Source organism: Coregonus lavaretus (genome assembly GCF_964263955.1).
Source record: "Coregonus lavaretus genome assembly, chromosome: 8".
NCBI classification, from domain to species: domain Eukaryota; kingdom Metazoa; phylum Chordata; class Actinopteri; order Salmoniformes; family Salmonidae; genus Coregonus; species Coregonus lavaretus.
The window spans coordinates 14135740-14163304 of record NC_139995.1 but is presented as its reverse complement, the minus strand read 5'-3'; the positions used below and the strand labels follow the sequence as shown (position 1 = coordinate 14163304).

At 46.0% G+C, this 27565-nt stretch overlaps 1 protein-coding gene across 1 annotated transcript in view; it reads right to left on the bottom strand.

Moving 5' to 3' along the window:
• LOC311133634 (ras association domain-containing protein 5-like) overlaps nt 1-27565 on the bottom strand; it is a gene marked incomplete at its 5' end in the record, with an annotated part of 60679 nt that overhangs the window by 15603 nt on the left and 17511 nt on the right. Inside the window, one exon of the mRNA XM_084167156.1 lies at nt 9216-9340. Coding sequence (XP_084023282.1) covers nt 9216-9340 — 125 coding nt within the window. The remainder of the gene's footprint in view (nt 1-9215; nt 9341-27565) is intronic.

Below are 27565 nucleotides of genomic sequence, written 5' to 3'. Positions count from 1 at the left end.
CTGCAAAGTGCTTCCAGTTCAGAGGTCATTAAAGCTGGAATCCGTAGCAGTGAAACTGCCACGTCCGTTAAGTTGATGGAGTAGGGCTGGGGAGTAGGAAGAACATGCCCCTAGACCCTGGTGTAGGGTTTCCCCCATTATGGTCAAGGTTAGGGTTTGGAGAGCTGATTCTAAGCTGATTTTAGATCTGTGGCTGGCGCCATTGTAGACAACAAGAAGAGTAAACTGACACACACCCTAGTAGATTGTATCAGAGAGTACAGGCAAACTGTGGCTTCCATATATTTGCATGTCTGGCAACCCAAACTCCACAAACAGACAGACACAGACACAGGGCTGGGGCTGAATTATTTAAATATGGTGCTCTTTCCAAACCAGCGAGCAGAGGCAGTGCAGGTATTGAGATCACACTGACAAAGGCCTGTGTGTAAGTGTCTGTGTGTAAGTGTCTGTGTCTGTGTGTAAGTGTCTGTGTGTAAGTATGAAAATGTATGCACTCACTAACTGTAAGTCGCTCTGGATAATAGCGTCTGCTAAATGACTAAAATGTAAAAATGTAAATGTAAGTGTCTGTGTGTAAGTGTCTGTGTCTGTGTGTAAGTGTCTGTGTGTAGGTGTAGGTGTCTGTGTCTGTGTGTAAGTGTCTGTGTGTAAGTGTCTGTGTGTAGGTGTCTGTGTGTAGGTGTCTGTGTGTAGGTGTCTGTGTGTAGGTGTCTGTGTGTAGGTGTCTGTGTCTGTGTGTAAGTGTCTGTGTGTAAGTGTCTGTGTCTGTGTGTAAGTGTCTTTGTGTAGGTGTCTGTGTGTAGGTGTCTGTGTGTAGGTGTCTGTGTCTGTGTGTAAGTGTCTGTGTGTAAGTGTCTGTGTCTGTGTGTAAGTGTCTTTGTGTAAGTGTCTGTGTGTAAGTGTCTGTGTCTGTGTGTAAGTGTATGTGTGTAAGTGTCTGTGTGTAAGTGTCTATGTGTAGTTGTCTGTGGTAAGTGTCTGTGTGTAAGTGTCTGTGTATAAGTGTCTGTAAGTGTGATTGTAAAACAACAGCATCTCTATGCCCTCTGTCCTAATCAGCAAACATTTCCTTCCTACACCTTCCTGTGTGTGTGTGCGAGCGTGTGAGAGAGAAGGTCATGTTGCCCATTAAAAGCCTTATGAACAATCTCCCAGTGGCGGTGTGAGAGTGGTGTGGAGGTGTGTTCTGCATAAACATGTAGTACCTATTATTCTGTAACTTTACACCTACACCGTTGCAGTACTATGTTATACAACTGCTTACTATTCATATGAACTGACAAACAAGCTCCAAAAATGTCATCACCACTGCTGTGTAACATTGAAAGTGTGTGTGTGTGTGTGTGTGCGCACACTCCTGTGGAGTTCTAATCTCAAAGCAGAATCAGTGAGATCTGCCGTTGCTATGGTTACATTGACCAGTTGAAATATGCTAAGAGAAAAAAAAGAATGTGGAAGAGAGTGAGAACGACAGAGAGAGAGACCTATAGTAAAACTCACACTGAACAATGGATGTGTGTAACTATGTAACTAACTTCCCTGTTACTACGGAAACAGGGACATGCGAGAGCTGTCGATGGATCCATTACCATATTGCTGCTATACAGTCTTTAGCGTTTTAAGCCATGAAGAAGTGTCCTAGAGGGGCTAGCTTCTACAAGGAAGGCTGCATGGATAGCGGATCGATGCTATGACAGATGGAATGAAGGCACACCTCTCTGTCACACACACATTCACACGCACACACACACACACACACACACACACAGTAAAACACAAACGGTCACACTTTATTTGGATAGTCCAGATAGTCTATCTGAAGATGCTCTACAGATGGTCATACTATCAACAAACTATCTGTTGATAAGCAACTGCTTGCTAAGATTACGGTTAGGTTTAGGGCTAGGGTTAGGGTTAACTTTAGGGTTAGGATAAGTGTTAAGGTTAGGATAAGGGTTAGGGTTAGTAGATAATTAGTTGAAATGTTACTGATAGTCTGTAGAGCACACACTTCCTCTTAACTCAACGCTTCTCCTTTTTCAGGCATCAAAACTGACACAGCATCAAGAGAAACATACCCCTCCTCCCCTTCCTCCCTCCCCTCCCTACATCTTTTTATCTCTGTTGTACCTTAACCAGCTTTTTGGGCTGGCGGAAGAAGGAGGTCTTTGCGGTGAAGAAGGTGAAGTCTTCGCCCTCCTCGTCCAGACTGCAGTAGCCGCTGCTTATGCTGTTGCTGCCCGTCATTTAAGGGGTTCAATTTGAGCCCTCGGCTGCCTATTAACACCCAGCAGAGCAGCAGAAGGAAACCTGATTGTCCCCAAGGGGGAAATACTCTGTCTGTAGAGGCATTCAGCCACACTCACTGTGCACAATGCTCACAGTCCCAGAGCTCTTCACATCCACTATGCTTCCACAGTCAGTCACAGTCACCTCAGTAGGTCAGTATAGGGACACACGCACAGCTCACAGTCCAAGTGTGGCTCTCAATTCCAAACATCCACTGCCGAACATCCACAGTCTTGTGTCTGTAGGTATCCAGATAAGCTTTGACTCCAGAATCGGGTGAGGAGAGAGGTGAGTAGGGGTGAGGTCAGCTCAGATTCGGGTCCTATCAGCGCCCCTCGTGCCACCGGAGAGGCTTCAGGAAATCAGAGAGCGCAAGTAGAGATGTGTCACTTCCTCCTGTCGTGTGTGCTCTGACCCCGATATCACACACACTCATACTGTACACACACGTTGGTGTCACAGAGTCGGAGTATCACAGCTTAGCCTCCGATTGCAGTCTGGTCTCCGGTTAACCCTGCTCACCTGAGAATGCCTCACACACACATGCACACACTGCCCCTTCAACCCCCTCCTGCCCTACAGCTGTGTGCTGATCAGCTAATAAGAACTGTGAATGGGTTCACACACACACACACACAAATTACTTCAGCAGGCTACTGCTGCTTACCCATACAGACACACATCAATTACTCTGACAGGCTCTCACTCTCTCACACACAGAAACACTCCGGTAGCTGTAGTTCAGGTCAGTGGTTCCAGGCTGCAGTGGCCCTGTGCTGTAGTCCTTGGTTCTTGGGGAAGAGACCTCGGCTGCTGCAGGCTTCTGACATCCGGAGGTTTCTCCTCTTCTCCTCTTAGCTTCACGGACTGACAGAGAAGCCTTTGCGCTGCACCTCCCACTCGCTCGCTCTCCTGCGTTCGTTTTGCTCTCTCTCTCTCTCTCTCTCTCTCTCTCTCTCTCTCTCTCTCTCTCTCTCTCTCTCTCTCTCTCTCTCTCTCTCTCTCTCTCTCTCTCTCTCTCTCTCTCTCTCTCTCTCTCTCTCTCTCTCTCTCTCTCTCTCTCTCTCTCTCTCTCTCTCTCTCTCTCTCTCTCTCTCTCTCTCTCGCAGCCTTGCTCAACCATCTGTGGTTGAGTCTTATCTGCCTATGAGCTTTCTGCGGAGCTACAAAAACACCCTCCCCTCACTCCCCCTCCCCTCCATTCTCTCTCTTCCTGCAAGCAACAGCACCCAGCTCAGCCCAGCCACATCCTCTAAGAGAGAGAGAGAGAGAGATGCGGTCTAACAGCTCATAACACCTGATATGCATAAGCAGGAAGCCACTCAGTAACATGGCTGCTGTGCTGTGCCTTAGCGCTGCCTATACTGCTCCTGGTGCATGAGAAAAACCTCCAGATTTATAATGACCCAGAAAAGAGCAGAGTACTGATCATTTTACCCTTCTGTTTACTACTGTATTATAACTGCATTATGCGTACACTCTTATAAACATGCTCAGAAACATACCGGAACTGAGTATAGGTTCTACTGCTTGAGTTCATGCACCTCTTATCGAATATTAGCTCAACATTATTGTGGAGTTCCTGTACCTAAATATAAACAGTACCGGCACCCAAAATGAGTACCGGCACCTATTTAATTCCAAGTCAAGCCCTGGTAATGATCAAGAACAGAAATCTCAGAGAAATTCATGTCTAGTTCCATAAAGAGGAATTGTAAACATGGGTACTATTGTCTGTGGGTTTCAGGAGAAACCAAGTGTGGAGGTCATGTGAGTATCCCCCAGGGGTCAGTGATGAAGATGACCTTTAACCTTTTGTTGACCCCCGACCTGTCCCCTCTGCCCTCTGGCCCTGGTCTTGACCATATGAACAGGGTCCAGCTAATGCCCCTGTCAAAACAGAGATGGACTACCAAATAATGTTGTGTGTGTACGTGTGTGTATACGGTGTGTGTGTGTGTGTGTGTACGTATGCGTGTGTATGAGTGAGTGCGTGCGTGCATGCGTGTGCGTGTAAGTCAGAGAACAATATCTAGCTATCTCTAAATCACAACCAACTCAAGGCATACAGCAGATTAATCATTAAAACATAAGATTGACAGACGTCTGATCAGGTGGACTCTGTCAGTCTGTCAAAGAGAGGGAGGCTGTTCAGTCAGAGGAGACAGATCCTCCATTAAAGAGATGGAGCCTGTCCATCTCCTCAAGCCATCCCCCCTGTCAGAGGTTGATTAGATTCTGAAAGATTGTTGGGAGAGGTGTCTGTCTCTCTCCAGTGGTAACCACAGACAAACAGAGAGCGCTCTGTCTCTCTCCATGTCAGTATCAGCTGATGACAGATTAGTCTACCTGCAGAGACAGCCCTCAACACCATTACCATCATCACTGTGGAGGGAGACGGATGGGGACAGAGCGGGACAGAGGGGAACAGTGGGTGGTGGGGAGGTTGAGAGGAGCTCATTGACAGACCATGCCCCCATCCCATCTCAGCCCCCCAAACCCCTACCTTTCTCAGCCCCCCTCCCCCCACTAAACCAGAGTCGATAAAGCCCAGCCAACCCTTACTAGGTTCCAGTTTCACTTAATGAGACACAATGAGCATGTGGAGGTATTGGCGAAAAGGGGATCGATCTCTGCTAGTGTAAGCACAAAAGAGTGAGAGAAAGAGGGAGGGAAAGAGAAAGAGGGAAGAGAGAGAGAGTATAGAGTAGAAAAGGGAGAAGGGCCTTGAGATGTGAGCCGTCACCTCTCATCAGGTCTCCGGTACAGTAATAGTGTACTCCTCCAGCCGTGATGACCATTTCAGCCTCTGAGTCAGACTGGAGGCCAAGACACTGGGCAGCCTGCACACCAGACAAGAGTTTAACATGACTCCAGGTTACAGAGATAATCAACTGGCCCTCCAATGCAGGCCTCAGCTCACTGTACACCCTCTCACTTTAGCACATTACACGTATACTACATGAGCACCACACTTGGATAAGGAGTCTATTTTTTCACTCTAGTGACGTTTGTAAGGTCACCCCATTGACATTCTGTCACTCTATTTCTCTCATTCGCTCTTTCTTTCTCTCCCACACGTGGCATGTGTGGGAGCAGATTACATTGTGTGTGTGTGTGTGTGTTGTATGTGTGTGTTATCTGGCCCACTCTAGGCAGTGCAGAGTGTGTGGGCTTTGAGAGCATAGGTGCCAGTATCACAACAGAAACACGCAGACCCAGACTTACACACGCTCACACAGACACCCTCAGAGATATTCATTTGATAGAGAGATACAGTTATACTTCATACAGCATGTGTGCATGAGTGTGTATTTGCGTGCGCGTGTGCGTGTGCGTGTGTGAACACCTGCAAATATTTATGACCTCAATAGCTAATCAACAAGATCTGAGTCTGCTAGCACGAAAGCAGGATTGTGAGAAAGCCTTTTCTGGTGTCTGTGTGAGTGTGTGCGCATGTCTTGTGTTCGGGTGCGTATGTGCTTCCATGTAGTAGGCAGTGAAGGAAGACAAACATCTAATGTATCTGTACTCACAGAGGCCAACAACCATAGAGATCTTATTAAATTACTAGAGGGGCTATGTCATAAACCCTCAACGTTCCTTAATATGGCGGAAATGGCAGCCATCTTGGTCAGGGAGAAATCCAAAACCAGTCTAGTTGGAATGAATGGCAGTAGAGGCATAGGTGATACATTTCCTGCTTTTACTTATGCAGGAAAATAAAAAGTAAGGCATGTTATGCATCAGAAATGGTGTAATGGAATTATAGTTATTTGAGTAAAGCCAGTGTGTCTATGTATGCGGATGACTCAACACTATACACGTCAGCTACTACAGCGACTGAAATAACTGCAACACTTAACAAAGAGCTGCAGTTAGTTTCAGAGTGGGTGGCAAGGAATAAGTTAGTCCTAAATATTTCTAAAACTAAAAGCATTGCATTTGGGACAAATCATTCACTAAACCCTAAACCTCAACTAAATCTTGTAATAAATCATGTGTAAATTGAGCACGTTGAGGTGACTAAACTGCTTGGAGTATCCCTGGATTGTTAACTGTCATGGTCAAAACATAATTGATACAACAGTAGCTAAGATGGGGAGAAGTCTGTCCATAATGAAGGGCTGCTCTACCTTCTTAACAGCACTATCAACAAGGCAGGTCCTACAGGCCCTAATTTTGTCACACCAGGACTACTGTTCAGTCGTGTGTTCAGGTGCCACAAAAAGGGATTTAGGAAAATTGCAATTGGCTCAGAACAGGGCATCACGGCTGGCCCTTGGAAGTACACTGAGAGCAAACATTAATAATATGCATGTTAAACTCTCCTGGCTTAAAGTGGTTGAGAGATTGACTTCATCACTACTTGTATTTATGAGAGGTATTGACATGCACCGAGCTGTCTGTTTGAACTTCTGGCGTACAGCTTGGACACCTATGCATACCCCACAAGACATGCCACCAGAGGTCTTTTCACAGTCCCCAAGTCCAGAACAGACTATGGGAGGTGCACAGTACTACATAGAGCCATGACTATATGGAACTCTATTCCACATTAAGTAACTGATGCAAGCAGTAAAATTGTATTTAAAAAACAGATAAAAATACAACTTATGGAACAGTGGGAACTGTGAAGCAACACAAACATAAGCACAGACACATGCATACACACACACGTACACATGGATTTTGTATTGTAGATATGTGGTAGTGGTGGAGTAGGGGCCTGAGGGCACACAGTGTGTTGTGAAATCTGTGAATGTATTATAATGTTTTTAAAATTGTATGAACTGCCTTGGCAGCAGCTAATGGGGATCCATAATAAATACAAATACAAATACAAATACAAATAGTAAACCTAAAATATTGTCATATAATTATAAATACAGTTTATACTGGTTTATGCTGTGGATTGACTATATTGTTTGATTTGAATGTGGGTTTATTTGCAGTTAATTAGAACAATTAATGGAATCATCATTCCTCTAAAACTGGCTGGTTAGCTAGCTAACACACATACAGTGCAGATAAATCCTTCCCATTCATTGTTTTACACAATATCTTATTATCACAGCACTGGCAAACCATGGTTGACCAACTCCCTGACCAACATGGCTGACCTTTGGACCATCATAAGAAGGTTCATGTCCATTCTATGATTCTAATTCCTAATTCTATGCCAACAATTTAACCAAGAGCATAGCCCTAATCATCTGACCAACAGCCTTCATCATGTGACCAACAGCCACTATAATACACACAGTTAGCTAAAGCAGCTTGCTTGCTAAAGCACAGTGTCTGTCCTCCAAAGAGAGGCTATATAAACACAAAGAGAATACACACGCTGAGAGACTGACACAAAGGGCACAGCAACACATACACACACAGTAGATGCGTTCTGTGACAGGTCAGACAGAAGGCTGGTCATGTTTGAAGTAGCTCTGTGGGTGAGGAGGGGTGCTCTGCTCCCAGACTCACAGAGACAGCACAGCCAGGCTGGCGTAAGGCTACGGCTAGGCTAATGACTGAGCATACGGACCCCTAGGCAGAGAGACTGGGGTCTGAGGATATGAGGACTGACGCTACCGCTGTTGACAGCCCTTACAGAGGGGGTAGGAGGGGAAACAGGAGGGGAAGGGGGGAGTAGGGGGAAGGAGTAGACAGAGGGGGAGAGTCGAGTTACAGATGTGAGAGGCATGAAATATGTTCTCAGAGAACATCTTGTCTCCAAATCATCCAATAAATGAATGAATAAGCGAATGAGGGAGAGAGATGAGAGGATGAGAAAGCGAGAGAGCGAGAGAGCGAGAGAGCGAGAGAGAGAGGGAGAGAGAGAGAGAGAGTGAGAGTGAGAGAGAGAGAGAGAGAGAGAGAGAGAGAGAGAGAGAGAGAGAGAGAGAGAGAAAGAGAAAGAGAGAGAGAGAGAGAGAGAGAGAGAGAGAGAGAGAGAGAGAGAGAGAGAGAGAGAGAGAGTAGAGTGGGGGTCTGAAAGTGTGAAAAGGAAAACACAGCCTCAGGAGGAGTCCTATTAGTTACATAACAACCTCAGACTCAACAAAATGAATCCAGTGAAAATCCCATCCCATCCCAAACACTAAAACACTAACCCTATAACTGAGAGAGGAACAGCCAGTATGAGAGACAAATATATAGCAATGATGATGTAGACGAAAGGAAAAAACTATTCCCAAACGCTTTAGCCCAGCTTCAACAAAAAAAGGAATCAGGTGCTTGACTGAGGGACTTGAAAATCCCCAAAACTTCAAATGGTGACTATCCGGAAGAATAAAGAAAAAGAAGCACTCTGTTTCTGCGTAGGTCTGATAGATTTATAGACTGGATAAACAAACAATAGGCTTACGAGCAGAGGGTAATCTCCTGACCATGCAGAGCACTGCTCCACGCTCACAAGAATAGTGGATCAATGAAGAAAATCTATAGTGATTGAGTGGATGTTATGTCTGTCTCATGTGTGTGTGTGTGTGTGTGTGTGTGTGTGCGTGCGTGCGTGCGTGCGTTTGGTTTTACTAACCTTGTGGGGACCAGAAATCCTCACAAGGATAGTAAAACAAGGAAAATTCGGACAAGTGGGACATTTCGCTGGTCCCCACAAGGAAAAAGGCTTAGGTGTTAGGATTAGGGCTAGGGTTACAATTAGTGTTACAATTTAGGGTTAGAGGTTAAGGGTTAGGGGTTAGGGAAAATAGGATTTTGAATGGGAATCAATTGTTTGGTCCCCACAAGGATTGTAAAACAAATGTGTGTGTGTGTCCTCGTCTGATGCATTGACTTTCTGTGTCATCAGCTCAAGTGCTTCACATCCAACATGACCAGCAGCAGCCTGTCAAACAGCTTGTGACCTACAACTACCCCCACTACACAGTATACACCTAATTGATTTAGCTCCAGGTCTGTCTCACCTTGTACTGAGGAGGCGTGGAGCAGTGTCTTCTGGGAGATGGAGTTTCCTGTGGGTTGCTGTCTCTCTGGTTGCAGTCCAGCTGGACCCGCCCCTCACACTCCTGGTGACAGGTGTAGTTGCAGTCTGACGGACACACAAACAGACCAATCAATGACTGGGTCCACACACAGGGCACCAATTAGAGAGCAGAAATGATAATGCATTGTCCTTGGAACTGAGGGGATTCGATTAATCTGGCCCAGGCGGCGTAGTTTGCACCAGGTGAAAACAGATTGTATTTGTTTTGGAACCGGGCTCCCAGGCTTTAGCCAGGTGCCCCATTCTGGCCGACGGCGAAGTCGACTCAAAACAAAAGTACGTAGGAAAGCACATGGAGCACAGGAGGTTGGTGGCACCTTAATTGGGGAGGACAGGCTCGTGTTAATTGCTGGAGTGGAATAAGTGGAATGGTATCAAATACATGGTTTCCATGTGTTTGATGCCATTATTTTGACTCCGTTCCAGCCGTTATTATGAGCCGTCCTCCCCTCAGCAGCCTCCACTGACGTGGAGAGTAATGAGTAGGATTCTGTGTTTTCACATGCAAAAGTGATTGTTTAAAAAAATACAAATAATGCTTTATCTGCCTTCCCAATTAAAACTAATTTGAAAATTCTAGTTTTAACTGTTCAATTTGAGCAAGGCGCGCCTCCCTCAACGGCTTGCCCGGTCACGTGACGGACCATAGCCCGGTATAACCTTGGCCAGTTTAATCAAATCTCCTCATTCATTGTTTGACCATTTGTCTTTGTGTGGCCTACTGTAACTACTGTAACTGTGACAGAGTCTGTGAGTGCACTTCTCTCTGTGTGTGTGAGTCTATTGACGAATCACATACTAGTCATGTAGCCAGCAGGCAGAGACCTCTCTCTCAGAGCAGAGGAGTGATTCAAGGTCAGGGGACGTTTTCCAACACAACACACATGTAACAACATCTAACCACGACAACACACGCATACAAATTTCTAGGGGGACTAATGATGAAAAAGATTAAATAATTCAGGTCTCCAACATGTGCATTTTCACCATATTTCAGACAAATCTGCTAATGTTCTCCAGTGTTCAGTTCAGAGTTCTGCCTGAGAAACATGTTCATGTGGCTCCACCTAGAGGCTGCTCTCTGTGTGCTTTATAAATGGCAATGATTTTGAGGTGAACTATCCCTTTAAGTACAGTGACGCTCTATGACAGATGTCACTAGATGGTGCCAAAGAGCTAAAATCTCACAGATAGAGATGGGAGAGTGCATGATGCCAACAAAATCAACACAGTACACATAGAAAAGACTGTCACTGCTGAATGTTTTCAGATCTGAGGTCATGAGGAAAGGAGAAGAGGAAAGGAAGAGATTGAACTGTGTTGGGTAAGCTACAGCCTGCTCTCCCATTAAAACAAAAAGAAGGGTAAACAATCAGAAGCTACACACAGACAGCTACACAGAAGCACTGTAACCAAGGCAACGTAACCTTTCTGGAGGAGCCTGACCGTGAGTGTGAGGTACAGGGTGGGATGCCTTGCTTATCGGAGGGAGATGCCTGGGAAAGAGATTCTGTGTAGATGGAAATAGAGGTCAGAGAGAGAGAGAGCAATAGAGAGAGAGCGAAAGAGATAGCGAGAGAGCCAACCCAAACACTCAGAGAGAGGAAATGCATTTTCGGAGGAGACTCTCCCATCCTGTCTTCCTCTTCACATCTCACCCCTTAGGTTTAGTGACACCCTATCTGTCCCACTCACGTCAGACAGAACCTTACTCTACTCGTTCACCAGGGTAGGGCTGAGCTAGGTGCTGCACTGATTGACTAATCTTCCCATAATAAGGATCAGTTGAAGCCTGTTTGTATGAGTGTTGATGTGATTTATAGGTCTAATAGGTGAACAACCCTGGCCTGTGAACAGACTCAGAGACAGAGCAGCAGGAGGGTGAATCCTGTCTGATAGATAGATGCCATGTAGGTGTTAGAGCACAGTTGGATGGAAAACTGCCTGGGCGTCTGTCTGTTCCTCCTCTTCCTGCCCCTGATATACTGCTGTCAACAGGGCAGGATAATGTACCGTCTGATAATGTTCACACAGACTGTATACACACTGCACTCACACGGCATGTTGATGAAGAGACCAGCTGGGAGTGCAGGCTAAAGCCACGTTAAGAAGAGAATAAAGACTTCAGCCTGAAGAAGAACACAGCTGAACAGGGCTGAACGCAGATGAACGTGACAGCCTCTGTGTCTCTGCAGCTCAGAGAGGGACGCAATTAAATGCCCCAAACAGGCTCAGAGTGGATTAGAGGACTTAAAGCCCCCCGAAGACCCCCATGAGGTCCTGGTAAGACCCCCAGAACACACGTTAGGACTATTAGTGAGTAAACCCCCGACCCTCCCATCAGCATTAGGGTCATTACTGTCTAAACCCCTCTGCCGTCGAACCCATACTGAGTTTACCATACCACCCTCTCGCCTCGCCGCCTTCCCTCTACCCCTTTACCCACGTACCCCTAGAAATTCACCTCCCACCCCCGTGAACCCCTTACCCCCCTCACTTCCGAACCCTATGACCTTTGTTATTTTACTCACTACCCACTACCCTTCCCGCTATACTCCCCTCTTCTACCCCATAGTCTTGCTTGCTGTGAAAGAGACTACCCCCTACCCAGAGGAGACTACTCCCTACCCAGAGGAGACTACCCCCTACCCAGAGGAGACTACCCCCTACCCAGAGGAGACTACCCCCTACCCAGAGGAGACTACCCCCTACCCAGAGGAGACTACTCCCTACCCAGAGGAGACTACCCCCTACCCAGAGGAGACTACTCCCTACCCAGAGGAGCACAGTAAACATATTTTCCTCCTGCCACCATCACCCAGCCGTCCGTCTGTCTGACTGTTTGTCCGTCCGTCTGTCTGTCTGTCTGTCCCACGTCTCAGTCTGCCCTCCTGCTAATCTGGGCAGGATGCAGACTATCTGTACCCTCCTCTGGCCATCACAAACACCCCCATCCCTTCCTCCTCCCTCCTCCTCTCTGTATCGCCTGGCCCAGCCTTGGTCACACACACACAGGGCGTCTCGGGTTACAGATGCAGAGATGAGCTGAGATTTTCCGGCTCCTTGAGCATTGTCTCACAAGACTAGACGCAGGGGGAAAATCTATGGCATAGGCGAGAGGAAGGGAGGGGGAGAGAGGAGATGAGAGGTGATGTGAGGGAGAGAGGAGGGGAGGAGATGAGGAAGAGAGAGAGAAACAGCAGTGTTTGCAGACAGCTGATGATGTAGTCGATGTCCTCTATCTACAATGAGGACGGAGCCCAAGTGCTGAAGCGAGAAGCCTGATTGGTTTGAGCAGAACAATTGATTAACCTCACACTGACCCAGACACTTCTTCCCTCTCTTTACTTCTCCCCCTCTCCCTCTCCTCCCTCCCCCTCTCTCCCAGTCCCTCCATCCTCCCTTACCCACTCCCTCCCTCTCTCTCCCCCTCTGCAGGTAGGACAGTACGGCAGTAAAGCAGGAGATTCCATTTTCTCACAGGATTTACCTGAAAACACCCATATCTAACAAATGAATCAAACTTCAAAGACAGAGCTGGAGTTTCCAAATGCTCTCTACAGTAGAGACATTGACAGTTGGAAATCCCCTCAGGGAAAAGAAAGCAGGGAAAAGCCATCAAACTGAAAAGAGAGAAAGAGAGAGAGTCAGCACTCTTCTACTTTCCGTTTCTCTGAAAGAGTAAACATTCCCTCTCATCCGTGACGGAAAATGACTGGTATTAAAAACTGTTGGGACAACAGACACCAAAGGCACATGCACACCTTTTGGTTACTGGCCAAACGCTCTTAGCCACTATATCACCTGCCGCACATACACACACACACACACACACACGCACACACACACACACACACACACACACACACACACACACACACACACACATACAGTTGAAGTCGGAAGTTTACATACACTTAGGTTGGAGTCATTAAAACTCATTTTTCAACCACTCCACAAATTTCTTGTTAACAAACTATAGTTTTGGCAAGTCGGTTAGGACATCTACTTTGTGCATGACACAAGTAATTTTTCCAACAATTGTTTACAGACAGATTATTTCACTTATAATTCACTGTATTACAATTCCAGTGGGTCAGAAGTTTACATACACTAAGTTGACTGTGCCTTTAAACAGCTTGGAAAATTACAGAAATTGATGGCATGGCTTTAGAAGCTTCTGATAGGCTAATTGACATCATTTGGGTCAATTGGAGGTGTACCTGTAGATGTATTTCAAGGCCTACCTTCAAACTCAATGCCTCTTTGCTTGACATCATGGGAAAATCTAAAGAAATCAGCCAAGACCTCAGAAAAAAAATGGTAGACCTCCACAAGTCTGGTTCATCCTTGGGAGCAATTTCCAAACGCCTGAAAGTACCACGTTCAACTGTACAAACAATAGTACGCAAGTTTAAACACCATGGGACCACGCAGCCATCATACCGCTCAGGAAGGAGACGTGTTCTGTCTCCTAGAGGTGAACGTACTTTGGTGCGAAAAGTGCAAATCAATCCCAGAACAACAGCAAAGGACCTTGTGAAGATGCTGGAGGAAACAGGTACAAAAGTATCTATATCCACAGTAAAACGAGTCCTATATCGACATAACCTGAAAGGCCGCTCAGCAAGGAAGAAGCAACAGCTCCAAAACCGCCATAAAAAAGCCAGACTACGGTTTGCAACTGCACATGGGGACAAAGATCATACTTTTTGGAGAAATGTCCTCTGGTCTGATGAAACAAAAATAGAACTGTTTGGCCATAATGACCATCGTTATGTTTGGAGGAAAAAGGGGGTTGCTTGCAAGCCGAAGAACACCATCCCAACCGTGAAGCATGGGGGTGGCAGCATCATGCTGTGGGGGTGCTTTGCTGCAGGAGGGACTGGTGCACTTCACAAAATAGATGTCATCACGAGGAAGGAAAATTATGTGGATATATTGAAGCAACATCTCAAGACATCACTCAGGAAGTTAAAGGCAGCTTCATTAAATAGTGCCCGCAAAACACCAGTCTCAATGTCAACAGTGAAGAGGCGACTCCGGGATGCTGACCTTCTAGGCAGAGCTGCAAAGAAAAAGCCATATCTCAGACTGCCCATCTTAATCTTTTATTTTTATTGGCCAGTCTGAGATATGGCTTTTTCTTTGCAGCTCTGCCTAGAAGGTCAGCATCCCGGAGTCGCCTCTTCACTGTTGACGTTGAGACTGGTGTTTTGCGGGTACTATTTAATGAAGCTGCCAGTTGAGGACCTGTGAGGCGTCTGTTTCTCAAACTAGACACACTAATGTATTTGTCCTCTTGCTCAGTTGTGCACCGGGGCCTCCCACTCCTCTTTCTATTCTGGTTAGAGCCAGTTTGCGCTGTTCTGTGAAGGGAGTAGTACACAGCGTTGTACGAGATCTTCCGTTTCTTGGCAATTTCTCGCATGGAATAGCCTTCATTTCTCAGAACAAGAATAGACTGACGAGTTTCAGAAGAAAATTCTCTGTTTCTGGCCATTTTGAGCCTGTACTCGAACCCACAATTGCTGATGCTCCAGATACTCAACTAGTCTCAAGAAGGCCAGTTTTATTGCTTCTTTAATCAGCACAACAGTTTTCAGCTGTGCTAACATACTTGCAAAAGGGTTTTCTAATGATCAATTAGCCTTTTAAAATGATAAACTTGGATTAGCAAACACAACGTGCCATTGTGTGTAGATTGATGAGGGGGGAAAAAAACAATTTAATCAATTTTAGAATAAGGCTGTAACATAACAAAATGTGGAAAAAGTCAAGGGGTTGAATACTTTCCGAAGGCATTGTATTACCATTAGTTTATTACCATAAGTGTTTATATATTCCTACTACCAGTCACTTTTTATGTATAAACCCATCTCAACAGCTCCAGTAACCCTGCACATTGAATAAGGTACTGGTACTGACCTGTATATACTTGCATTCTTGTGTTCTTTAACTCTCATTATAGTTATTGTGTGGTTTTTATTCTTTTATTTTTTATTACATTTTCTATTATTAACACTGCATTGTTGGGAAAGAGCGCTCAAGGTAAGAATTTCACTGTCTCGTATTACACCTGTTGTTTCCTGTGTACTTGGCGAATAAACTTTTAAACTTGAATCTCCACACAGTCAATCCTCCCTGAGGCGCTGAGCTCTAAACTCCCCCAGCCAGCATAAGGAATCTCCTCCTTGTCAAACAAGCACTCTGTCTAAAGAGTCACTTCCCTTACAGAGCCACACCGCACTGTAACATTACTGTACTGAACCTCACTTCCCCTACAGGCTCTACTGAACAACTGGACTTTTCCCAGCACAACTCATATAACCTCTCTCTCTCTACTTCCCTCCTCTCTATTTGTCTTCCTTTCTCTCTCTCCCTCTTGTTCCATTTGGGTTCTGCAGAACCCCTTCCCCTATAGAGACAGAACACTATGGGGTGGTGTGGTACTTCCCTGAGCCGTGCTGTGGTCAGAGCTGGAGAATCCCACTGTAGTACCTGAAACTCAGGGGGGCTGTTAGGAATGAGGGAAACACTGATGCCTCTGTCAACGATTCTTTCTCTCTCTCTCTCTCTCTCTCTCTCTCTCTCTCTCTCTCTCTCTCTCTCTCTCTCTCTCTCTCTCTCTCTCTCTCTCTCTCTCTCTCTCTCTCTCTCTCTCTCTCTCTCTCTCTCTCTCTCTCTCTCTCTCTCTCTCTCTCTCTGCCAGACAGTCGCCAGGACCTTTTATGCTGACACCCCTCTCTCGCCTACTCTGTACTGTATCTCTCCCTCTTTCTTTCCCCCTTCCCTCCTTTTCTCTCAGATTCAGCTGCATTAGCAGATTTTTCTGGTGCCAGAGACTGTAACCTTTATAACGTTGAGACCAGCCTTGTCCCTCTGTGGTAGCACTGCTACAGTCACACACACACACTTCCTCCACACCTCTCCTCCATCACGGACACTTCCTCCACACCTCTCGTCCATCACGGACATTTCCCTGTTCCCCTGTCTCTCTCTCTCTCACATACATCCATCTGTGCCCAGCCTGGATAAAGCCTGAATAAACAGCTCGTGCTCTGACCCGCCTACACCAGCCAAAGTCAACAAACCCTTAAGCTTAACCAAAACTGGCTGCTATGCTCCTCTGAAGCACCAGTGTGTGTGTGTGTGTGTGTGTGTTGTGTGTGTGTGTTGTTTGTTCTCTGCTGGATACAGTAACACCAATCTGAATCTTCCTCCCCCTCCTCACCCGATCCCTTCCTCCTTCCATCCTTCCTTCCTTTCACATTTCTTACAGGCTACAGCTCACACAGAAGGCCAAACCAAAACACAGAACTGTCCCTGTCTCCCAGGCAACAGAGGAGAGAAGGCCATGACATTATCTAACAGAACACACATACAACACACATCTGTGTGCTTGTCTACAGCTGACATCACACACACAGAAAACTCAGCTAGCCAATCACACACAGAGGGGAGATTTTGAGAGAACTAGAGTTAGCCAATGAAAGGGAGATGTGAGAGGTCTGGAAGATGGATGAAAGGTGTGTGAAATGTTATGTCACATGGGCCGAATACAACTGGTGTAGACTTTACCGTGAAATGCTTTTCAATAATACAAATAAAATAGTAACACAAGAGGAATCAAATATACCAGATCAATGTTTTTCAGACAGAATTCATGGTATGAAATGGCGCGTGCACACACACACACATTCTGCCAGGCCTGTGCCACCCCACACACACCAGATATAACCAGCGTGGCAGGGCAGAGGAAGTAGCAGTCCAATGAGAAAAATCCACTAACACACTCAGAGACTGGAGGCCAGGAGGTTTTCCTGAAAAAAACTTCTGGCCCTCGGGCCCCTAGACAGGAGGACACCAGAGACAGCAAGTCAACAGTGACAGTTCTATAGGTAAAGCAGGGGAGGTGGGCTGGAAGATGAGGGGATTCCTTTTTTAAATGTATTTTAGCCCCTTGTCTTATCGCTGCAACTCCCCAACGGGCTCGGGAGGCAATGGTCAAGTCATGCATCCTCCGAAACATGACCCGCCAAACCCCACTTCTTAACATCCGCCCACTTAACCCAGAAGCACCAATGTGTCAGAGGAAACACCGTTCAACTGACGACTGAGGTCAACCTGTAGGCACCCAGGCCCACCACAAGGAGTCACTAGAGTGCGATGAGCCAAGTAAAGCCTCCCCGGCCAAAACCTCCCGTTACTCGGACGACACTGGGCGCCACCCTATGGGACTCCCATTCACGGCCAGTTGTGATACAGCCTGGGATCGAACCCAGGTCTGTAGGGACGCCTCTAGCACTGCGATGCAGGGCCTTAGACCACTGTGCCACTCGGGAGGCCTAGATGAGGGGATTCCATCCGCCATCTTGGTCAGTTAGTTAGTCCAGCACAGAAGCCCTGGTACACATAATCATGTCAATGATAGCTAGAGGAGAAGAGGAGTCAGCCAGTAATAGAAGAAAACACACACATTATTTTTTAAAACATTTTAGTCATTTAGCAGACACTCTTATCCAGAGCGACTTACATGAACAATTAGGGTTAAGTGCCTTGCTCACGGGCACATCGGCAGATTTTTCACCTAGTCAGCTCGGGGATTCGAACCAGCAACCTTTCGGTTACTGGCCAAAGCTCTTAACCGCTAGGCTACCTGCCACCATTGAAATTTATGGTACACACACTCACAAATGCATGGGTGCACACACACAAACACTTCAGTCCCTTTTCTTCTTTCACTATGTAAATCTATAGATCTGGCTCTGCATTATTAAGTTATTTCTCCTACCATTGTGCCGTCTATATTTATCACTGGACACAACTGCGTCAGTCTTTCCCTTCTCTGTGAACAAACAAATGCTAGGATCGATGGTAAACTCCATTCCGGGCCCCTAAACAGTCAGCTCTAATATCATATTCCCACTACAGACCACAGGCAGACATCTATAATCTGGTTTTATGGGATCGTCCCCTCAGTTTACAGATCAGGTTTAATAGAACACATTTATCATGGGCTGATTTTCAGAGACATAGAATATGCATGACCTGGATGGCCTGTGATAGAATACTGCTAGTGGAGTGGAGTTGGTTCACTGAACTGTGTGTGTGTAATTCCTATGCCCTGTTTGGGGGAAGAGTTCCAGAAGCTCCACTGTGTTGATGACTGTCTTTCTGTATCCCTCTATCTATTCATCCCCACACATTTACACAACACAATAGAGAGGGAGAGAGAGATCAGAGAGATAGACAGGGGGGAGAGACAAAGAGAGAGAGAGAGAGAGAGAGAGAGAGAGAGAGAGAGAGAGAGAGAGAGAGAGAGAGAGAGAGAGAGAGAGAGAGAGAGATTCAGAGTACCAGTATACAAATGGTCATTGCAGAGCTGTCCTCTGTAACACACAATGTAACAACACCCCTTACCCACCACCTCCCTATTTTCTCTCCTCTATCCTTTTCTTCCTCTGCTCTTACCTTTTGTCCAGTTTCCTCCTTCATCCCCTAAATCCTCTCCTCTCCTCCTCTTTTTCTACTCTCCATCTATCCTCTTCCATACCTTGCTATCTTCTCCCCACTCTTTCTGACACTCCTCTCCATCCCCCATATTCTCTTACTATTTTCCTTCCTCTCCTCTCTTCCCATCTCCCTCCTTCCTTCTTTTCCAGACCAGAAAAAGAGATGGATTCATTGAGAGAACCATTGGAGGAGCTCCATTGTCCTCCCTCCCTCCCTCCCTCCCTCCCTCCCTCCGTACCTGAGGAAGTGTTGATGAGTGATCCATTGGAGCTGGTTCTGCGGAGCATCCGTAGTCCGTCACTCCAGGAGCGAGACTTAGGCAGGCGCCGTAACAGCCTCCCCAGACGCCTGGACACTTGACCGAAACACGCACTGCCCATATCGCCATCCTCACCCCCCAACTCACCCTCTCCTTCACCCCCCACCTCAGCCCTCACACGCAGCGACAAGGATTGAGAAGCTCTTACCTGGCTTACACCCTCACTGCTCTCCACCGCCTCCGCCCCTCGCTCCCCCTCCACTACCCCCCGCCCATTTATCAACGGCGCTACCTGTGCCCGGTTGGGAGCATGGCACCACCCTGCTGGTGCCGTCCTGTACCCGAGTCCGCCAGTGCTGCCCCTCTCCTGCCCGCGGCTGAGGGGCTCCCTATCGGTCCGAGGGCTGCCAGCTCGCCATCCTCCCCAGTGCCCGCCATCCCAGCGCCACCACTCGCCCAGCTGTGCCACGCTCCGAACTAGCACCCCGTCCACCTCTCGCTTTGCCACACCGTACACACACACCTAACACGCACTTACACGGCTCTAACCTCACACATACACACACACTGCACACACACACTCATAACCAACACCTCTTCCTTTTCCTCCCGTACCCCTCCGCTAGTTCGCACACACACCTCTACCCTTCAAAGTCCTCAAACCTCAGCTTGCCTCTCCGTCCCTCCTCTGCCAACCGTTTCCTTACTGCCCACACGTACCACTACCCTCACCCTTCTGCTGTCCTCACCCCTCTACTGGAATATCTCTCTCTCATTCACTTGTTTTGTAGCTGACGGACTCCGGGGTTCTCTCGTTCTCTCGTTCTCTCAGCTCTCTGCTGCAGCACCCACACACTCTGCAGCAGCAAACAGCTTAAAGAGACAGAGCCCCAACGCTACACACACACTCATCCATGCGCGCTCCCCCATATAGCGCGCTCTCTCTCTCTCTCTCTCTCTCTATGTCACAGCCTGATGAAGTGAAATGATTCACCACAAAACATCACAGAGACGGTGGGAAATCGTATTATTGTAAATGACATGCATCGCACCGGCTCTGTGTGTGTTTGTGACGTGTGTGTCTGCGTGCGTATCTTGGTGTATATGACACTCCAACGGCTATTAATATGCGCTGGAGAAGAGAGAGAGGGCTGCTGGGACTTTTCCTGCCCTACTTCTGAGGAGTTTGGAGGCACAGGATGTACCAGCCCTCATCAATCACACACACACACACACTTCTTTACACTGCATGTAAATGTCATGATTAATGAACATTTTCAAAAAACATACGCAGCCACACACTCACGCAAACACACACACACCTATATGACATAATAATCTGCAACAGCGTGAATAATATACACTGAGTGTAGAAAACATTAAAAACACAATCCTAATATTGAGTTGCATATCCCCCTTTTGCCCTCAGAACAGCCTAAGTTCGTCAGGGCATGGACTCACTTGTGTACTAAACCAGTAATACCATGAATCTCGGGGTGAGAGAAGGACGGTGTGACGATATGAAAATCTGGATACCGCCCAACCCTAAAAAACGGCCTCATTGCCAAAATCCCAAAGTATCCCTTTAAGCGCTGGTCTCTGCTGTAGCTGAACCACCTGCTGTGCGCCCTCTCCTCCTCTCTCTAACATCCTTTAAGACAAGGCAGTTCCCACACACACACACCTCTGAGCAGTCCCAGGACCTGTCAAGGGCACCCTAAATATAGCCTGAGTAAAACTCCCCACAGATCTGTCACACATACAGGAGAACTCCACCAGCCTAAACACACACAGACACACGTTAGTAACAGATATAGGAGATAGTATCTTACGTGAAGACAATATCACTTGTTAATATGCATCCCACGGGACGCCATAACAGTTCATCCACTTCCTTATGATAATTTTTATATTTAAACCTAACCCTAGCTCCATGTCCACACCCTGGCTCAACCCTAACCCTAGCCATAACCCTAACCCTAACCCTAGCTCCATGTCCACACCCTGGCTCAACCCTAACCCTAGCCATAACCCTAACCCTAACCCTAACACTAGCTTCATGTCCACACCTCGGCTCAACCCTAACCCTACCCACAACCCTAACCATGCATGCCATACACTCATCATGAAGGGGTGAATAGAAAGCTCAGAGGCAGCAACTTCTCTATGACTGACACATACAACCGACCTGCACACACTTTGAAAACCTCTGGCCCAATGTTGAACTCTCTGCTCAGACGAAACTAGCATGGTCAGGAGGGGTTATGTTAGACATTTGTAGCTATGTTGGTGGTTTATTAAACATGTGTGGCAGTGGTATGTTAGTAGAGGAAGATACGATATATTAACACCTCTGCTGGAGTCCATGGAGCTTTGAGAAAGTAACACCCAGTCAGACTGCTATGGCTGCTGCTGAGGACAAGGCCAGCACTGTGTAGGGGATGGGGGAGGGCATAGGGTTTACGGTATAGAGCATAGGAAGGGTACAAGGTATATGGAGGGCATAGGTTATACTGTATGCAGGGTATAAGAAGGGAATATGTGGTGCATAAACTAGCTACCAACGGAGATAGCTTTGTAAAGCATAATGCAACAGTGACACACATCACTATAGGCCAAAATAAACAGGCTCACTGCACGAGAAGGATGGTTGATCTATTTTCCCTGCTTTCAGTTTTCGTTCTGTATTTAACTAATTCATGGTAGTTTCTGCTCAAATGTCCCCTGCTTTTCTACCTGCATGCTGTGTTATCAGTGGCAGTGTCACTCCCCATATTTTCCTGTGGGAGCAGTGACCAGAGACCGACCCCACACCTGCCTGCCTGCCTCCCTGGAGAGAGAGAGAGAACAGGAGAGAGAGCGAGAGAAAACAGGAGAGAGAAAGAGAGAAAGAGAGAGAACAGGAGAGAGAGAGAGATAGAGAGAGAGAGAGAGAGAGAGAGAGAGAGAGAGAGAGAGAGAGAGAGAGAGAGAGAGAGAGAGAGAGAGAGAGAGAGAGAGAGAGAGAGAGAGAGAGAGAGAGAGAACAGGAGAGAGAGAAAGGGGAGAGAGAGAAAGAGGAGAGAGAGAGAAAGAGAAAGAGAGAGAAAACAGGAGAGAAAGCAGAGAGAGAGAGAGAGATAAAGAGAGAGAGGAGATAGCAAGAGAGAAGAAATACAGTGGGGAAAAAAAGTATTTAGTCAGCCACCAATTGTGCAAGTTCTCCCACTTAAAAAGATGAGAGAGGCCTGTAATTTTCATCATAGGTACACGTCAACTATGACAGACAAATTCAGAAAAACAATTCCAGAAAATCCCATTGTAGGATTTTTAATGAATTTATTTGCAAATTATGGTGGAAAATAAGTATTTGGTCACCTACAAACAAGCAAGATTTCTGGCTCTCACAGACCTGTAACTTCTTCTTTAAGAGGCTCCTCTGTCCTCCACTCGTTACCTGTATTAATGGCACCTGTTTGAACTTGTTATCAGTATAAAAGACACCTGTCCACAACCTCAAACAGTCACACTCCAAACTCCACAATGGCCAAGACCAAAGAGCTGTCAAAGGACACCAGAAACAAAATTGTAGACTTGCACCAGGCTGGGAAGACTGAATCTGCAATAGGTAAGCAGCTTGGTTTGAAGAAATCAACTGTGGGAGCAATTATTAGGAAATGGAAGACATACAAGACCACTGATAATCTCCCTCGATCTGGGGCTCCACGCAAGATCTCACCCCGTGGGGTCAAAATGATCACAAGAACGGTGAGCAAAAATCCCAGAACCACACGGGGGGACCTAGTGAATGACCTGCAGAGAGCTGGGACCAAAGTAACAAAGCCTACCATCAGTAACACACTACGCCGCCAGGGACTCAAATCCTGCAGTGCGAGACGTGTCCCCCTGCTTAAGCCAGTACATGTCCAGGCCCATCTGAAGTGCATTTGGATGATCCAGAAGAGGATTGGGAGAATGTCATATGGTCAGATGAAACCAAAATATAACTTTTTGGTAAAAACTCAACTCGTCATGTTTGGAGGACAAAGAATGCTGAGTTGCATCCAAAGAACACCATACCTACTGTGAAGCATGGGGGTGGAAACATCATGCTTTTGGGCTGTTTTTCTGCAAAGGGACCAGGACGACTGATCCGTGTAAAGGAAAGAATGAATGGGGCCATGTATCGTGAGATTTTGAGTGAAAACCTCCTTCCATCAGCAAGGGCATTGAAGATGAAACATGGCTGTGTCTTTCAGCATGACAATGATCCCAAACACACCGCCCGGGCAACGAAGGAGTGGCTTCGTAAGAAGCATTTCAAGGTCCTGGAGTGGCCTAGCCAGTCTCCAGATCTCAACCCCATAGAAAATCTTTGGAGGGAGTTGAAAGTCTGTGTTGCCCAGCGACAGCCCCAAAACATCACTGCTCTAGAGGAGATCTGCATGGAGGAATGGGCCAAAATACAAGCAACAGTGTGTGAAAACCTTGTGAAGACTTACAGAAAACGTTTGACCTGTGTCATTGCCAACAAAGGGTATATAACAAAGTATTGAGAAACTTTTGTTATTGACCAAATACTTATTTTCCACCATCGTTTGCCAATAAATTCATTAAAAATCCTACAAAGTGATTTTCTGGATTTTTTTTTCTCATTTTGTCTGTCATAGTTGACGTGTACCTATGATGAAAGTTACAGGCCTCTCTCATCTTTTTAAGTGGGAGAACTTGCACAATTGGTGGCTGACTAAATACTTTTTTTCCCCACTGTAGATAGAACAGGAGAGCGAACAGGAGAGAGAGAGAGAGAGATGAAGAATGCAAAAACCTAAGAAAGAAATCGCGAAACCTATCCACTGAGAACAAGAACACCTGAGCCTATGCCTTCACTATTGTGAAACACTAAAACAGCACAGAAATACACTAAGGAAAAAGAAGGAACAGCATGTCAGAAACCAGCTCAATGTAATTGAAGATTACATCAAATCTAACAACTTCTGGGAAAATTTGAACATATTAAACAAACAACAACATGAAGAGTCATTTATCCAAAATGTAGATGTATGGGGAAAACAAAGAACAAATAGCAAAAACATATACATGATCAATTACAAATCTTAGAATCATCTATTAAAGACGACTAGAAACCACTGGATTATCCAATTACATTGAATGAACTACAGGACAAAATACAAACCCTTCAACCCAAAAAGGCCTGTGGTTTTGATAAAATCAAATCAAATTTAATTTGTCACATGCACCGAATACAACAGGTGTAGACCTTACCGTGAAATGCTTACAGACAACCAACAATGCAGGAAGGGAAGGAAGGATGGTATCCTAAATTAAATTATAAAATATCCAGACCACAAATTCCAATTGGCTACACTTAAACTCTTTAACATCATCCTCAGCTCTGGCATCTTCCCCAATATTTGGAACCATGGACTGATCACCCCAATCCACAAAAGAGGAGACAAATTCGACCCTAATAACTACAGTGGGATATGAGTCAACAGAAACCTTGGGAAAATCCTCTGCATTATCATTAACAGCAGACTCCTACACTTCCTCAGTGAAAACAATATTCTGAGCAAATAACAAATTGGCTTTTTACCTAATTACCGTATGACAGACCACGTATTCACCCTGTACACCCGAATTGACAAACAAACAAAACAAAACAAAAGCAAAGTCTTCTCATGCTTTGTTGATTTCAAATAAACTTTTGACTCAATTTGGCAGAAGGGTCTGCTATAGAAATTGATGGAAACCGGTGTTGGGGGAAAAACATACAACATTATAAAATCCATGTACACAAACAACAAGTGTGTGGTTAAAATTGGCAAGAAACACATATTTCTTTCCTCAGGGCCGTGGGGTGAGACAGGGATGCAGCTTGAGCCCCACCCTCTTCAACATACATATCAACGAATTGGCGAGGGCACTAGAACAGTCTGCAGCACCCGGCCTCACCCTACTAGAATCTGAAGTCAAATGTCTACTGTTTGCTGGTGATCTGGTGCTTCTGTCCCCAACCAAGGAGGGCCTACAGCAGCACCTACACATTCTGCACAGATTCTGTCAGACCTGGGCCCTGACAGTGAATCTCAGTAAGACAAAAATAAGGGTGTTCCAAAAAAGACCACAAATAGAAATGCCATCTAGACACTGTTGCCCTAAATAGAAATGCCATCTAGACACTGTTGCCGATCTGTGAACGATCTGAGAGACAAGGCAAGAAGGGCTTTCTATGCAATCAAAAGTAACATAATATTTGGCATCCCAATTAGGATCTGGCAAAAAATACTTGAATCAGTTATAGAACCCATTGCCCTCTACGGTTGTGAGGTCACCGACCAAGAATGCACAAAATGAGACAAACACCAAATTGAGACTCCGCATGCAGAATTCTGCAAAAACATCCTCCACGTACAACATAAAACACCAAATAATGCATGCAGAGCAGAAGTAGGACGATACCCGCTAATTATCAAAACAGAAAAGAGCCGTTAAATTCTACAACCACCTAAAAAGGAAGCGATTCCCAATCCTTCCATAACAAAGTCAAAACCTACAGAGAGATGAACCTAGAGAAGAGTCCCCTTGGCAAGCTGGTCCTGGGGCTCTGTTCACAAACACAAACAGACCCCACAGAGCCCCAGGATAGCAACACAATTAGACCCAACCAAATCATGAGAAAAAAAAAGATAATTACTTCACACATTAGAAAGAACTAATCAACAAAACTAAGCAAACTGGAATGCTATTTGGCCCTAAACAGAGAGTACAGTCGTGGTCAAAAGTTTTGAGAATGACACAAGTATTGGTCTTCACAAAGTTTGCTGCTTCAGTGTTTTTAGATATTTTTGTCAAATGTTACTATGGTATACTGAAGTATAATTACAAGCATTCCATAAGTGTCAAAGGCTTTTATTGACAATTACATTAAGTTTATGCAAAGATTAAATATTTGCAGTGTTGACCCTTCTTTTTCAAGACCTCTGAAATACGCCATGGCATGCTGTCAATTAACTTCTGGGCCACATCCTGACTGATGGCAGCCCATTCTTGCATAATCAATGCTTGGAGTTTGTCCGAATTTGTGGGTTTTGTTTGTCCACCCACCACTTGAGGATTGACCACAAGTTCTCAATGGGATTAAGGTCTGGGGAGTTTCCTGGCCATGGACCCAAAATGTCGATGTTTTGTGCCCCGAGCCACTTAGTTATCACTTTTGCCTTATGGCAAGGTGCTCCATCATGCTTGAAAAGGCATTGTTCATCACCAAACTGTTCTTGGATGGCTGGGAGAAGTTGCTTTCGGAGGATGTGTTGGTACCATTCTTTATTCATGGCTGTGTTCTTAGGCAAAATTGTGAGTGAGCCTACTCCCTTGGCTGAGAAGCAACCCCACACATGAATGGTCTCAGGATGCTTTAGTGTTGGCATGACACAGGACTGATGGTAGCGCTCACCTTGTCTTCTCCGGACAAGCTTTTTTCCAGAAGCCCCAAACAATCGGAAAGGGGATTCATCAGAGAAAATGACTTTACCCCAGTCCTCAGCAGTCCAATCCCTGTACCTTTTGCAGAATATCAGTCTGTCCCTGATGTTTTTCCTGGAGAGAAGTGGCTTCCTCGCTTCCCTTCTTGACACCAGGCCATCCTCCAAAAGTATTCGCCTCACTGTGCGTGCAGATGCACTCACACCTGCCTGCTGCCATTCCTGAGCAAGCTCTGCACTGGTGGTGCCCCGATCCCGCAGCTGAATCAACTTTAGGAGACGGTCCTGGCGCTTGCTGGACTTTCTTGGGCGCCTTGAAGCCTTCTTCACAACAATTGAACCTCTCTCCTTGAAGTTCTTGATGATCCGATAAATGGTTGATTTAGGTGCAATCTTACTAGCAGCAATATCCTTGCCTGTGAAGCCCTTTTTGTGCAAAGCAATGATGACGGCACTTGTTTCCTTGCAGGTAACCATGGTTAACAGAGGAAGAACAATGATTTCAAGCACCACCCTCCTTTTAAAGCTTCCAGTCTGTTATTCAAACTCAATCAGCATGACAGAGTGATCTCCAGCCTTGTCCTCGTCAACACTCTCACTTGTGTTAACGAGAGAATCACTGATATGATGTCAGCTGGTCCTTTTGTGGCAGGGCTGAAATTCAGTGGAAATGTTTTTTGGGGATTAAGTTCATTTTCATGGCAAAGAGGGACTTTGCAATTCATCTAATCACTCTTCATAACATTCTGGAGTATATGCAAATTGCCATCATAAAAACTGAGGCAGCAGACTTTGTGAAAAGTAATATTTGTGTCATTCTCAAAACTTTTGACCACGACTGTACACAGTGGCAGAATACCAGACCACTGTGACTGACCCAAAATTAAGGAAAGCTTTGACTATGTACAGACTCAGTGGGCATTGCCATTGAGAGAGGCCGCCGTAGCCAGACCTGTCTCTTGAGAGAAGACAGGCTATGTGCCCACTGCCCAGAAAATGAGGTGGAAACTG